Source organism: Pagrus pagrus (assembly GCF_965226575.1).
Source record: "Pagrus pagrus genome assembly, chromosome: 10".
NCBI classification, from domain to species: Eukaryota; Metazoa; Chordata; class Actinopteri; order Spariformes; family Sparidae; genus Pagrus; species Pagrus pagrus.
Window position 1 is genome coordinate 20,167,675 of NC_140194.1, and position 16,170 is coordinate 20,183,844.

A 16,170-nucleotide genomic window follows, 5' to 3' on the forward strand; every position below is an offset into this window, starting at 1 on the left:
TTGAGATATGAGGGGCATGGATCCTCCGCGGGCTAGTAAATAATTACTCTCAAATCTTACTTTACAATAACATTACATCACACGGGGGCGTGGGGGAGGGGAGGCAGCGAGCGCACACGGCGGAGGATCCAAATATATGAGAAAACGTTACACACATCGGCTCTGATTAGAAAGCAGTGTTATTAGAGCTTAACGCAGCAGCATTGGTGGGTGCAGTGGGAGGTGACCCGCCGACTACTCCTCTTCTCTCATTAGTGAAGACGAGTGAAAGAGTGGGAGGGAGGAAGCACTAAGAGGGAAAGACAGCAGCTGATCTGCTTTTTATATTCTCTCATTTCATATTCTTTGTTGGTTCATTAGGGTCTCATGAGTGGTTTAATCATAGCTGGACCTCCCGGGGTCCTCGCATGTTTTACACTAAATTAACTGAATAAATATGAGCGTGATGTACACGGACTGCTGCTGTCCACTATATTGTAAATCACATTTGTTCATCCACTGTGTGTTTACAGCTTGACAACGTCTCTGAAGTCTCAATAAACAATAAAGTCGGAACAATAAAACACACAGTTTATAGACTGAGAGGGTTAAAATTGGTACGTTACATTCACTATGGACTCCTTGGTCTGCGCCATGTCCGTGATCACGCCGTCAGAGATGATGAGCAGGATGAAGTACTGCGAGCCGTCCATCACTGCCGATGCATACCTGGCATAAAGAAAGAGAGACAGTAGAGTCAAAGGTCAAATGAGACAAATAAAAGGAGGCAAAGGCAGAAAGCCTGCACTTCTTTTAACTTTTATTAACTGGCTTCATTTTCTTTTTCAGTTAAGACCAGAAAACATGAGTTTAAAGACTTTCTGGGAGAATCTAACAAAAACACATTATATAATTATATATTATGGTTGCATTTTGGAAAGTGTGAGATCTAATACAAGGGACAAAAAGTCAGGATGTCTCGGACTCTGTGGCTTCAACTTTGACCGTTCTGTATTTCTGTCTCAGTCAAGTCCATCAACTTTACAGTCGTACAAAATGAACTCACTGGAGTTGCCCTGTAATGAATCCCTGTCTCAAACCACATGTGTTGTTGCTCCAATCATGTAATTATACATGATTGGAAACATAATATCCAATATTTGGCTATGACCCCTCAGTGAACACTAAAAACAATCTTATCTTATTGAGGTCAAATGGTCCATTTACAGTGTAAGCATCAGTGCTATGATGTAACCAGTGCTAATAACTCTAGTTATTGATTGATTGATTGATTTTTTTATATTTAAAGCAATTAGTACATATCTATGTCTTTTATTTTTAGTCTGTTATTCGGAATCACATTTAAGTTTTATATATTCTACATGTCCCACAGGTGACAGATTTTATTTCTCAGCTACAGTAATTTTGTTATCAGCGTCCCCTCGCAGTGTTATGTCTTCATTATAATTAGCCAACAGGAAGATAAAGCTCGGTAGCAAGGCCGACATAAAAGAGTTTCCTCAGGAGGTCAGTGGGGAAATTATGATGGATGACACTTCCCAGTGCTCGGCAGGACGAGCGTAAGTAACAAAGTATGATAACAAGTAACACGCTGGCTTCACTTTCAAGGTTTCAGAAGGGTTTGCTAAGTGGGCTAAGAAGTAATAACAGTTTTAATAGTATTCACTCTAATGTTGTTAACCTAGATCTAAATGAATGTACCAATCGCTGTAAGAATGAGGATTAGAGTCCTGTTACTACAGAAAACACTCTGATGGCCTTTGCTTATGTAGATCAGAGGCATCAGTATTAAATTGAGTTTCATAACCAGTTAAAGCTCCGTGTAGTACGTTTAACCTCCAAACTTGATATTAAAGTCCATCAACAACCATCTCAATCAACTATAAATTGCTTTGTTGGGGCCTCTTGTATGCAGGTCTAGAGCTGGTCTGCGTGATGTACTCCCGGATCATCTATAATTTGTTTATCCTGATTGTTCGTCCTGTAATTTTACTATATTTGTCTGCTTCTGCACAAACAAAAGCCAGAAGAAACCGCTATCACTGCGCAAAGTGCTGCTTCTGCTTCAAACAGACTGATATGATGCACACTGGAGTCAGGTCTATTTTATAAACTTGCATCAGTTTATGTTTCTGTTACATAAATCGGTGTGACATGTTTGAAGTGATGTCACAGGACAATGTTTTGAGAGTGTATGTTAAACCACGCTCTTACGCACAAACGGCCCAGACAATTACGAATCTGACATGACTCGGTGTCACTTCTCTTTTTTTTTAGCCTCATCTTCCTGGGTTTTAGTCAGACGCGCCACAGAAGCGAGCGCTCAACAATGCAGCTATTCTCAGGCCGAGTGGGCGGGCGGCACTCGGAGGGAGAGATAGAGAGAGACTTGAGAGAGAGATGGGATTTGAAAGCTGATGATGAAAGGTGGGAAAAGTGCTTGTTACAGTCGGTCTTGAGGATCCCGAGAGAAGATACAGATATTTGAGAAGTCAGGTGTAGGTCGGAAAAATACGACGCGTTACTTTTCATCAGTGGTTATCCCTGTATTTGGACAAGCGCAGCAGACAGTTTCTGGTTGTATCTCTACCAGAAGTGTATATTATTTGTATTAAATATTTAAAACAGTACAAGAGCAGCTTTTTGCATTTAGAAGTTGTTGCTCTAATAAAAATGTAACTGCACTTGAGGGCCTATATGTTTCCTTTAATTCCAGTTGTAGTCTTGTGCCTAAAGGATTTGCTGCAGGTGTGACTTTTACTGTTATTCACAGCACTGTTTCTTCTTCTGTGCATGAGGTTTCTCTGTTTGATTTTTTAATGTCTTTGTTGCCTTCTCCTGCAATGTAAAGCAGCCCAGCAGTCATGGTGCAGACTTGTTCCCTGCTGTTTGTGGTTGTTGCACGTGTCCAAACCACCACAGCAGGTATTGATTCCTCTTAGGTGACGAAGCTATTAGCACATTTATTTTAACCTCCTCCCTTTGCTCCTCAGATGGCTGTACAGCAGCCCACACACATGGCTGAAATTTCACAAAAGCCGATTGATCCTATTGGAATTTCTTCAGCAGAGCTGGAGATTGGTGGTATTGTATTCTGTGACATTTGCGTGTGCGTCCGCCTACATGCTTCACGTCCCTGGCTGTGATTATAGTGGACCTACCTGGCCACGTGGTTAATAACAGGGGAGAAGTGGGTGGGTCCGTAGAGACGCACAGATTTGAGACTCTGGTAATAGGCCTCCATCACCCCCTCGATCCCGCTGCAGTACGGGTTCTGTGGATTACCGTTCTGCACAAAAACAGGAAGACAAAACCGAAGACAATTACTTAAATGTAAATGTAAAATTGCAGAATCACTCTTAAATCATCTGTTGAGCCACTCAAAGGGGGCACTGCAACCTTTCAAAGACCCTGGGGTGTCTCAGTTTCTTGAGATATCTTTGTAAGAAACTTGGATTAGATTTGTGTTTAGAGAAGATGACAAGATACCTAAGAGGAGCCATAAACTGCTCTCTTTATGTCCTTGTTCTCATGGCAGCTTGGGGAGAACAAGGCCAATGAGAACAAGCTGACACTATACTGTATTTAATGTGTGGAGTCCTGGTACCAGTCCTGTAATAAAATATATTCATGTCAAATAACCAAGACAGAGTTTTCATTTTTTTCTTTGATAAGTGAAGAACAAGTTTGTTTTCAATTTAGCAGATTCAGTTTGTGAAATTAAGATATTTCTTATGCACAAAGGTATGAAGGACGTTTTAGGTATCCCATAATGTGATTTGAGTTCATGATAATAATAAACTTTATCTATATAGCACTATTAAAAACAGAGTTTGCAAAATGCTTTGACAAGCAAAAGCAGGAAACTCAGGAGGAAATATTACAGAGTAAACACTCAACAGTCAAGCCAAACACAAGGAAGTCTTGTCTAAAGTGAGTTAAAACAAGAAGGCGAAACACAAAATGTCAAACACAAAATGTCAATGTAAGTAATCACAAGTAAAAGGAATAAAAGCAATCAAACAGCTAAAATCACAGAGGAAAAGCAATGCATAAAGAGATATATAAGAGAATAAAATCAACAATAAGATAAGAAGACAACATCTTATCAGAGGAAGTAAAAACAGATATATAGATTAAGAGCAGTAAAAAGAATAAGAGATCATAAATAAATTAATGATAAACAAATAGAAGCAATAAGTGATGATAAGAAAATAAAAGACATCACATAAGAGGAAATTACAAACAAGAAAGAAAGAAAGAAAGCAAGTCTACAAAAGGGGGTTCAAAGAAGTGATTTAAATGATGATGGCCATCATTGTTGAACTTTAACTTAAGTATAAATCTTAAATGGAGGATGTGTTGGCTTGTATCAAAGGTCTCTTCACAGCTGCTGCAACATAACTCAGGTGACTGCACACAAACAAAGCCTTTAGTCCTCTGTAATCTCACTTTGTGCTATTATTACAAGCTGGAAACACAGTTTGTACTTCTTGTACACTAAGATAAAATAAAAGACAGTCAGTCTGATTCTGTTGTCTGTGAGTTTGATTATGCTTTCATGTAATTCCTAGAACTCTAAAATAAGCCAACCTCATTTACAAAGATCAGATATTAGTTGTTGTCTTTCAGGATGATGCTGTTAGTCTGATGCATCTTCAGCCACTTTTCTGCTTTACAACACTGACTAAACAGCTACGTCATTGATTTAATGTCAGCCAGCTAACATTTAGAAAAATGTGATAAATATATTCAAGGGCAATTAGAATAACTTTGCACCAGTAAGTCAGTGTTGTACACCTGAGACCTCCGCACATTTTAACACTATGCATCAGAGTTTAAATGAAATTGAACACATTGCTTCGATTTATTCAGTGACACCTGCAAGCTAAAAATAAATATATAAGAACTGTGCCCCCCTGAAGGAGAAAACCAATGTAACATATTTGTAGGTTTTATATCCCTTAATGAGAAAAAGTCTGGGACGGAATTACATTTTAGTTTCAAAAGACGCATGCTTTGGCTCCATATTACAGAATAACAGGATTACATGCACACTAAGAGACATCAAAAATGGCCACCTTCAGGGCAAAACATAAATTTTGCTCCAATATAATATAAAATTATTACCCAGTGTAAAATGCACTAGAGGGTTATAAGCCCTTAAGGATTTAAAATCCAATCTCACATTAGAATTATTACAATATTTTAGGGAAATGTTAAAAGTTTAATTCTTCTGTTGCAGCACTTCGGTAAAGAATATCCCGAGGCGAGACATTTCACATATTTAACTCTGCATGAGGAATTGATACCAGGAGAAGCATTCTGGTAAAACCCAGTGTAGTGAGATAGAGTGTGCTTCCAACAGACAGAATGTGATAATAATCTGCTGGCTTCCTAAGTGAGTTCTTGTTTTCAGAAGTTTTATAAAAGTTGCTGCAGTGTTTTCTGTATCTCTGCAGATGCCACATCCTTTGAAAATATTAAAACTGCTGTCTGGTTGACTGAGTTTCGGATATCCAAAAGAAACTCACGAAGTAGCAAACAATACATTATTTAAGCGAGCCATATGTTTTGTGCTTTCTAATTATTTCAGTATGAAACCATCTTGACTGACTCTGCTTGGCTGCCCATGAGCATGAACAGTGCACTTGAGACTACTTTGCTTTGTAAATGGTGCTTGCATAATATCGTCGGATTCAGTGGTGGCTTCCTCCCGCTGCGGCTACACAGCTGCAGCCTTCCTCTTTAAGAGCTGACTGACTTAAATCCTTAATGGTTAGCTTAATGCATATGTGCCTTGTCTCAAGGTTTGGCGCCTCTGGGGAGGCTGTTACCCAACGCTGAGCAGCTGTAATGGCTGTAAACGCCTCTGGAGCAACATCTGGAAGTGGCAGCAGACCAGGGAGAGGATTATGGGTGGCTGAGGAGTGGTCAGTATGTCTGGAGCCCCGGAGCGATTGACATTGGCACAGAGGCGTGGACGGATGGATGGGTGGGTGGGTGGAGGATGCAAGATGGAAAATAAGAAAGATGTATGGCTGAATGCTGATGGTGCTGAATGGAGAACACAGATAATACAGATTCTTTATCCATGAATTTGAAAAATTATATATATATATATATATATATATATATATATATATATATATATATATATATAAACTAAAGTTGGCTTGTTTACAGACACAAACCAACTAGCTCATTTGGCTTCCATTAGCACAGTGTGCACAGGCTTGTTGGCTGCATTTGTTCCTGTTTTTGGACAGCAGCGCTCACCACCCACGTGTACACGACTGCCTGTAATTGGTCATCTGTGTATAAAAGTGCCTGGTTGCTGCATGTGTTTTTAGTTTACTTTTACAAAGTTTTTCTTTTACATAGTTATAGCATGACTTTATGTTTATATCTTGCCTTGAGAAACATAAAAGTAGTCTTTGCTCTAACTGTGACAGACAAGCTCCTCCGGCTGGCGAGAAGGCCATTAGAAGATTTATTCTCTGTGCCATATTCGACAGCAGCGGTAGAGCAAGCCAAATTCTTTCATACTGCCAGTCCTAATCATAATGTTGCTCAAAATTAGCACCACATTTCACATGAGCCCTACTGCTTCATGTTACAAAGTAAATCGTTATCTCCAAATATTCTGTCTCTGATTTTACTGGACAGTTACTATCTTAACCACGTTTGGATTGATTTTGTACCAACATCTATGATTTCTAGAGAATAATTTAGTTTGGAGATTCTCTGACAGCAGATCAGAAGTTTTCAGTTATCCATTATCAAATATTTCCACATCCGATGGATGGATTGACACAAAATTTGTGTAAAATGTCAAATGTGTTCTTTTGACTTTGGTTCTCCTCAAAGACGTTTTTCACCATCAGCAGGTCTAAACTGTAATTTGTCGAATACTTTAGTTTGTGACCAATCATCTAACGCAGTCTCACAGCAAAGACCTGGATTAAAATAGTCAATGTTGATTTGTTGAAGGAACTACTTATTTTAAGTCAAACCATGATCTTTTCCTAATCAAGTATCTATGGTGCCTTTACTGGACACGGCCGACCATGACACTGACAGGTCTACCTTGCTTTGGGACCAGGTTGTCCTATCAGCCTTACTTGTACTTTTCAGCACATTTTAGAAGAAGCAACATTTTAATTCATCACATAAAATCATGCTGACATAATCATTTAGCTCACAGTCTAGCCAATGCCTACTTACAGCCTCAAAGAGCTGCTGGAATGGCTGTATTTAACACCGCAGGACACTTTAGCATTGTTAGCACTGGATGAACAGTGCCGACTTCAACTTTTTGATTTCTGTAAATCAATCCTGTAGTTTCCTTCCAAATGTGACCTGGTAGAAGCCACATACAAAGTTACAGTCTTCTTCCTCAGTGTTCATACAATATGTACCCACAAATGGATAAATGGAGGGAAAAATGATTGGAAGATCTGCACATGTACTATAGACAGGTGGATGTTTGATGGTGAACATGACGGGAGAAAGAGGTCGTCTCCTCACCAGGGCAAACTCGTGTGAGACCCGTCCATCTGGTGGAAGCTTGGCACCAAAGCCCAGCGCAGGAAACATCTTGTCGCTGTCGTAGTCCTGGATGATCTCTCCGACGGCCCGCAGCGCCATGGCGTAGTCATTCAGCTGGTATGGGCTCATGTAATGGAGCGAGGTGGGCTGGGACGGGTTGCCTGGGACCCGAATGGTTCAACACAGTAAAACACACATCAGCATCAAACTGTAATTACGCCTGCTCCCCCTGGGCTCTGAGTCATATTAAAATAAAAAGGAGGGGAGTGGGTGGAAGAGGGTTAAAACGCAGACTAGAGTTTTAGTTACACAAACATTTCCCTCAGGCACAGCTGCACTGGAGACAGAAATAATCTCACTGGTTGCCTCAAACCTCAGAGGGCAGTGTCAGGAACCTCAATATTACAGCACAGAGTGGTAACATTAGCCACTGTGCTGATAAAATGATGAGCTACAGTGGTCTGCTGACCTACTAAGAAGTAGATTCAAACACCGTTACCACAATGGTGACATTAAAGGAAAAGGCTGGTGTTGCTCTTCATTTTTCCTATCGTCAAGACCACAACAAGAGTAAAATCATCGATAGTCTCAAAATCTATTCAGTCACTATCTACGATTGAAATTTTCTTTTTCTCTTTTCTTTTTCTCAATTTTGAAATGTCCTGTAGTCTCGGCCGTTCATTTTTCATTTTACTACATTGTCAAATAAGCAATAAGTTACTGTTAGAGTTTCACCGTCTGTCCCTGTTCCTTTTGTTGCCACAAAAAACAAGATGGTCAGAGCAGAGAGGGCAGCATCTATTTCATTATCACATGTATTAACATGATGCCTGTGTTTTCTTGTTTTCAAAGAGGCAGCTGCTAAAACTGAGTTTGCTGTTTGATTGTTAGCAGTCAAAAGGCTGAGCTGTAGCTGCCTGTCAGTACCCTCCAATTCTGTTTCCTTTCAAAGACTAATTCAACCCTTTTCATCGCAGCTGAATTGCAAATAAATTACATGTATGAGTTATTAGGCTATATGTTCCCCTGTACCCATTCATTTGTGTGTGTTGATATCAAATATAAAAGATTAATGGAGCTGGTCGGACGAGGAAGACGGACAATACAAGCAGCAACATGCACCAAGAATTGGAAAGGGTTTCATTTTTGGTAATGCAAATGTACCTTTCTCTGGTAACGCTGTAACGTAAGTCACTTTTTAATGGCAGTAAAGCAACCCCACGCTGCTCACATTGCGTTATATACAATTAGATTTATACAATATTATACAATTATATTGGCCAGTCAGTTTGGAAAGTTGGAAACAAAAGCAAGAGGACATTAAATACCTTGATCAGCTGAAACAGTTAATTGTGAACTCCTTCGAGATCAATCAAGAATTGAAATTGTCAGAACACCCACCCCTAGTTCAGCCCCAAGTCCCTTATATTCTGCTAGTTCTGCTTCGCTCAGATCTTAATGGGTCAGAAATATGTAGTTTCATTCTTAAAAACGTCACATTAATTTCCTGAAACAGCTGAGCACCTTAGTTTGAGCAAACATTATCCAAACAAGAAGACATGCGGTGCATTTGTTACGGACCAGATTCGTCTGTGGATCAACACACATTCAGGATTTCCAGCAGGAGGATGTCTTATGTTGGACTGAATCAAAATGAACTACAGCTCCCATCTTTAGCATAATAAAGGAACATGTCAGCCAGTGAAACAGTGTGGCTCATTTATGTGTTTTTAATGTTATTTTGAACAACAGTGGAGCTCTGGGGCACAGAGATGAGATATCTCAGGCTTCAGATACACAGACAATACAATAAAGCAGTTTCCGGTCCTTCCATGTTTTTGTTTTATTATAATGAAAACACATCACCAGCCTGGATTTTTTAATATGCTTTAAATGTTAATGGGGTGCTTTGTGGAGTATTATAAAAGCAATGAGACAGTTTTTATATGCTGACACAACTTCTATTAGAAGTTTTTGCAAATATGAGCAACTGGGGCTCAAAGAACAACTTCCGCTCGGTCCCAACTGCCAGCAACAACCAGAAGTAATGGAATTACATGCATAACATCACTATTACTTCTGCCACTCTAAATGCTGAAATGTGGAAAACTGATTTGATGGCGGTGAAGTAAGCCAGTCATTTCTCCTGTGACATAATGATGTCTCCAAAATTGTATTACATATATTAACTGAAATGAGAGCATCACTCATATGTGACAAAGTCCTCTGTGCAGAATTGCTCCTTTTGTTTGTTTTGTCGTTACACTGTTGTCATTGAAAAATGCACAGCAGTTTACCTGTGGGGCTTCATAAACACGGACTACATGGCGAATTGGAAATGTGATTTTAGAAAATGTGGGTGTGATGACTTTCCGTCTACACTGAGAAACAAATTGTACAAATTGTGGTTAATAAAGAACATCAAACTGAGCTCAGATGTTTAAAGTGATGTTTAAAGTTAAACTGCTTTCCTCTTTTAAGTGTCATTAGATGAGTATATTAAAATTGACTTGTAAGAGTTCACATCAAATAGAGATCTGAGTGCTAACAACCAAAGTTTCATCTGTCCGATACACTTAAGGGATTCGTTTGATAAGAGCGAAGCTTTAAAACACTTACCATTTGATGCTGTGAAATCAATTGCCACTGTGAAATTAATCTGCGTCCTACAAGAGAAGATAAATCACATCAGGAGAAACGTGGAATCATCAATCAGGCTAGATTATACCACAGCATGTTTCAAAGCATGCAGCAGCGGGCAATTAAGCAGCGGGCTATCTGCAGCTGTTTGTCTTAATATTGGAGCTAAGAGATGCACACGGTGCAGTAATCCTCTCAGCAGAGTCCACACTACATCACAACTGCAAGTGACTGTGGACGTAATGATGCAAGTAATGCTGCTGCTGCCATTTGTTGTGAACTTACCCGCCTCGGATGTAGTCCAGGAAGGAGAGCTCGGTGTCCACCAGGCAGGACAGCAGGGTGACCTGAGAGGCAGGCAAGAGTCAGAATTAGACAAGAAGAAGTCTGTTAATGATTCTCAGATCAATCAATCAATCAATCAATCAATCAATCAATCAATCAATCTTTATTTATATACCTTATACACCTTTCAAACAAATCAAATCAAATCAAATCAATAAAGATAAAGATATAGTAAGATAATCGCATAAAAGCTGATTTAAAAAAATGTTAATATAATGTAATAACAAAAAAATCTATTTAAAATATAGTAAAAAAGAATACAGGGCTATGATAATAAACAAATAAATTAAAATAAAAGACATAATGTGTCAATATTTCCAGCTCCTCTCCTCTCGATGATCATATGTTTCTGAGGTCAGTGGTCAGGGTGTCCCATCTCTCTTCAACATGAAGTTCTGTGCCTTGTTCTTTGTTTTGCTTCTCATTCTCAAGTTCATTTAATTAATGACAAACTCAATTACATTTACGATACAAACTCATTATACACCTGCATGTCTGGGAGGCTAAATTAGTGTGACGCAATTCTAATGACTCCTATTCAGAGCCCAAACTTGCTGTTGGGCATCCGTTACCTTCAAGTTCCCATCATCACAGCACACTTTAGATGGAGGTTTGATTGTATTTTGCACAAAGAACAAGAAACTAACCAGAAAATCGCTGGCCCTAGGTTTTCTATATGCCATTACTGTATCTTTATTTGATGAAACACAACTTTTTACGAGGAAAATGCCCCGTGTGAGCACATTATAAATTAAACTATGCAAAACGATACCACAAGTTAGGAATCAGTCATCAAAAAGCAGGTCACACGTGTTGAGCAAGGGGCTTTTTGAAGGTCTGGGTCCCAGGGCTGTTACCAGATTTGACATTTTTCAGTTCTAAACTGCACTGGACAGTTTGGACTTATGTGTGGCGACAACATTTTTTCAGCATGAACGAAAAGTGCAATGGAACGGCCATCCAGTCGGAAATTCAAGTTAACTTAGACAGTTTGTGTCCGACTCGTCCTGTCTTTTCTTTAAGTGCCCTCAACTGTTAAATCAGCTGCTGTAGCTGCTTGTGAAGTTCACAGACTTCCCATTCGACTTGCCTCCCGTTTGCAGCGAGCGTCAGTGTTTCTCTGAGTGAATGCACTGGAACGCTTTTACATTGAAAGTCAGAAATACCGACTTGCAATTGAAGGAACCATGAGCCTGTGTTTTTCCCCCTCACTCTCGGTTGGTTTCCCTGGTCCTCATGTGTTCGCTGTGTTCTGGGCTTGTGGTTTGTCCTCTGTTTGTGTATTACTGTTTGGTTTTTTGGATTGTCCTTTTTTGCCTTTACATTGCCAGCTTTTTTGTTGCCTGCCTTTTTGTTTGTTGCATTTTGGATTATTGGACTTTGGTTATCAGCTCTTCATTAAAGCTTGCTTTCTGTTGGTGAACCTGCCCCTTTGTCGGCCTTTTTTGATCTCTGTGACAATATGTTCAAAAGAACTGGAAAAATCGGAGGTTCAAAAGAGATGTGATATATTAATGTTAGACAGTGTCTGTCGTTCTGACACCACTGTCACTATCAATCAAATAAACTTTAAACAGCAACTTTGAATTTAAGCACTGGGTCTCCAGTGTACGTGCAGCTTTGGTGTCGCAGAAAAAAACTTCAGTTACAGATGAACAAATTGTTGACTCACCGTTCCTGAATTTAGGTACTTTTTCTTCTTCTTTCCTTTTTTCTTTGGATTTAGTACCTGTGGAGAAAACATGAGTGATTTATTGTGATCAGTGAGCAGTGGGTGAAACAACATGAGAGATCCTGACTCATTTCTTCTTCTTCTTCAATCGACCGAGACTCTATTCAGCAGAATACAAATTAAAAAATGCTTTTAAAATTTGAGAATACACCATTATTCGGTTTAATGCAGAAATTAGTTTCCCTGTTCCCATTATTATAACTAGTCACTGCTTCCAAAGAAGTCTGACTTCAGTGAAATCACTTCAAACTGCAGAAATTGCTCGCCCTGTAATTTGCATGTCCTGCATTTAAATTCATATTCTTAGTTTTTATAATGCTACTCCTGATCAAGCGGATATTTTAAGTTCCTATTAGGTTTGATTGACAGATTTTCAAACTAATTACACTCCGACCTCACTGAACACGACATGCACCCAGAGGCTTTTTACACTTTGGGTGAGGACACGACTGCTCCATCAGTGTTTGCCTAAGATCTGTTCCTCAGATGTGTAAGGGTCAGCATTTTTGCTGAAAAACAAAGAGAGGTTGGGGGTGTCTGTCGATAGAAAAATGCAGAGAAAACGTAGGCATCACATGTTACGTCACACCCTGCTCTTCCTGCCTCTACAGAAGGTGATTCAGGTTCTGCTTCATCAGCACCTTTACTGACTTTTGACCTTCTGTGATTTATGTTTTTCTTACATGCAGTTTGGAGGTTAATGGAGCGGTCAGTTAGCCTTAGAAGACGAAGCAGAAGTCACTATTTTAAGGAACTGGTGCTAGATTAACAGCACTGGACTCAGTGTATAACTGCTGACGTATTCCTCCATGTGTCATGACTTGAATCGAAAACACAGACCAGAGAGGGAGGTTTTTTACATTTAAAAATTTTATGGACACCCTCCAAATCAATAAAAACCTGCTGAATACATATGAGGTGGTGAAGCATTCCCAATGGAGAGAAACAGCACTCAAACTGGATCAAACCGGCTGACCTTGAGTTAGTTTGAAATACATTTAAAATCAAGTGGAGCATCATTTTGAGTATGTATGTGTCTACATTTCAAATGAAGCGATCAAGGTAAGGTACAGTGAATCAGCATGGGAATTTCTATAAGACGTGGATCAGTCCATTGCAAAGATCCAATTTTAGTCTTACTCAAGGTCTATGTTGCTTTCATTCATGTCCAAGGACAAACAAACACAAGGAGCACTGGAGAATCACGGCAAGGGAAGGAAGAAAATTCATCTTCATATTACTGTGGAAAACACTTTTTCGCTGGTGGTTCCTCTGTTCTGTTGTATGTTTTGTCTAATGTTTATCCACTTGTATGCACTTCACTGTGTGGGCAGTTCAAGCTGCGCTGACCTTTGTGAGCTCAGCCAGTTGTTGAATGGTATGGGTTTTAAGATCTGCACAATAACACGTGATCATATATTATGACAAAAAAAAAAAGTAATTGCTTGGCAGAATATCAATATTCAGATGCAGCTACATAGTTTGAGTATCTATAGTTGTCTAAAAGGATCTTTGGTAGAGGTTCAATAAAGAAGATATTTTCTTTCTCATTTTATTCCTCTATTGGGAAATTTCTACTTTTCTTCTCACTCCATCATCTTCAGAGTTTCTTTAATCACATTCTTCTGTCGGATGTATTTTGTATCTGGCCAATCAGGGATTTACTTGTGTTCCTTGGGCCAAATAAGTTTGCGCTAACTAAAGTCTTCCTCTGTTGATAACTACAATAAACTACGTTATTCACTTCAATTTAACTCTCCTTATTAAACTGGTGCTGGTAGCATTAGCACTGTAGGCTGGGTCTGTTGCTCAGGTCCCACAACTCTGAACAAATCTGTAGAAGTTGATCTCAATAAACTAGGTGCGTCCAACTCCACAACTGATCGATTCAATTTTTTTAGGTTTACAATTTTATCAATGACAGCTCCATTCTTAAGTCGAGACAGAGAAGATTTTGGTAGATGAGTTGACCTCATGTGACGCTTAAAGTCATGTATTGTATAGTCATTGTATCCTTTGCTCTTCTTTGTCACTCAAATACTATAAACAGCTGTCAACACGTTGCTCAAACACTCTAAGAGATAAAATGCAAAACAACTTCTTTTTGGCGTCCACGTCGCTCCCACATTCCGACATGACCCCCGTGAACACACCAAAGTCGACTTCCCAACTCAGGAGATGGGACCATTTGAGGAGCATGTGAACGCAGCATTAGACTATCCCAATCTAAATTTGCAAAGATTAACAGATCATTGGTTTTAACAACAACAGCTTGACTGTATCCTGTTGGCTTTTTGCACTTTAGAGTTAGTTCAAATAATATTCACCAGAAATCAATTTCAGAACTCGTCAGCTAGCATCTGACAACAATTTGGCTTTTTGTCAGTTGTTTTTATGTATGCAGATTGATAAAGAGTTGGTTCTAGACTCCAACTCTATTCTCATGTTTCATGTTACTAATCTGACTGTAAGCAATGACCAGTGCACAGAAGAGATAGTCTCTTGGTTGGCTATATCCGAAGTCCTGAAACACTGGCGATCACCCCCAGAGGGGGAGATAATCATCAGATTATCGTCGATGGTGTCCAAGATTGTGTAGAATTAAATGCGGGGCAAAGAGATGTGCACGGGGCAAGAGCATTGTTTTGTGCAATAAGTTTGCTCTGTAATGTTTTGTCTGGTCTTCACTTTAGAATATAAAAAGATGTGAATTAGGGTCAGGTTGTGGTAGGGCTAAGGACTAGAGGATACGGATCAAGTGGAAGAAGAAGTGTGTGTGTGAAGAATATCACCTCATAGATGTGGAACTGTGACTGGCTTCTGGACATTTCTCTGTAGCTGGTGCTGAACTCGCCGATAAAGTCGTGGCTGTAAAAATGAACACACAGTCACATTTCTTTCCGACTGAAAAACTTGCAGCAGTGAAGCGATGACACCCGTAATGATAGTACAAAAGAGAGGAGCAGATTTGATTCATTTCTTTGTAGCGTATTCACATTGTCTGTAAAGTCTTCTGCAAAGCCCAGGAGAAATCAGGAGTGTCACTAACAAGCTCCGTGGTAGCTGGAGGCGTGGGCGTAGCCACCATTTTCATAATTTCACGGAGATAATAGGCGCAGTTGGACATGGGAGCTCAGGGCAAAATGCCCTTGAAATGTCAGAAACCGCCTGTGAAATCACCGATGAGGGAGCAAACTGTGGCCCTCAATGCTGGAAATTCACTCACTGCAGAAGATAAACACTATCTTTATCCCCCGACTGACTCTATGACGATATCTTCATAGAGTCAGTCGGGGGATAAACATAGTCAAGAGACCGTTTAAGCAGCATTAATAGTTAATGTATATTTAAAGCATTAGGGAGTGTTGTCAAATAGAGCTATTTCTCTGCAGTGTTTACTCTGGCGACAAACGTTTTGGAGTGTGACTATAATCCCAAATGCCCTTCCCCACTTTGCACATAGTAGCATATGATATCAGTGTCATCAAGTGAAAATGGTATCGTTCTATCTTTGAATGGCCTGTAGGATTAATAAATAAATATATAACCACATTATATAGATCATAGCTAATTATAACGTTTACTCTGCCCCTGGGTCTTGTTGCAAATGTATGTGGGATTTCTTTCACAGCAGGAGGCCAACAAAACAATACTGTATATATCGACGGAGCATCATAACATTCAATGCATCGCACACATTACAGTACGGACGAAAAGCGTTCCCTCACCCTCCATCTCTGTCCCAGTCGTACACCTCCACCTTAATGCTCCTGTAGGGGAAGAGAGGAGGGGCGAGGGGGCGAAGAGGAAAAACCCATTAAAAATCCAATTAGCACCAATGATTTACAGTCTTTCTGCTTAAAAAGCTGGCAACTGGTCCGTGGAAGGTTGTGGTCCTAAGT

General features: G+C 39.7%; 1 protein-coding gene across 2 annotated transcripts in view; it reads right to left on the minus strand.

The window, feature by feature from the left end:
• Positions 1-16,170, minus strand: part of LOC311263351 (copine-8-like) — an 82,072-nt gene that overhangs the window by 21,036 nt on the left and 44,866 nt on the right. For both annotated transcript variants that reach the window (XM_084363341.1, XM_084363342.1), the window contains exons 10-17: positions 15,997-16,038; positions 15,061-15,136; positions 12,209-12,265; positions 10,477-10,538; positions 10,171-10,217; positions 7,531-7,712; positions 3,162-3,289; positions 606-708 (exon numbers count right to left, since the gene is read on the minus strand). In XM_084363341.1, the coding sequence (XP_084219467.1) occupies positions 606-708; positions 3,162-3,289; positions 7,531-7,712; positions 10,171-10,217; positions 10,477-10,538; positions 12,209-12,265; positions 15,061-15,136; positions 15,997-16,038 (697 nt within the window). The remainder of the gene's footprint in view (positions 1-605; positions 709-3,161; positions 3,290-7,530; positions 7,713-10,170; positions 10,218-10,476; positions 10,539-12,208; positions 12,266-15,060; positions 15,137-15,996; positions 16,039-16,170) is intronic.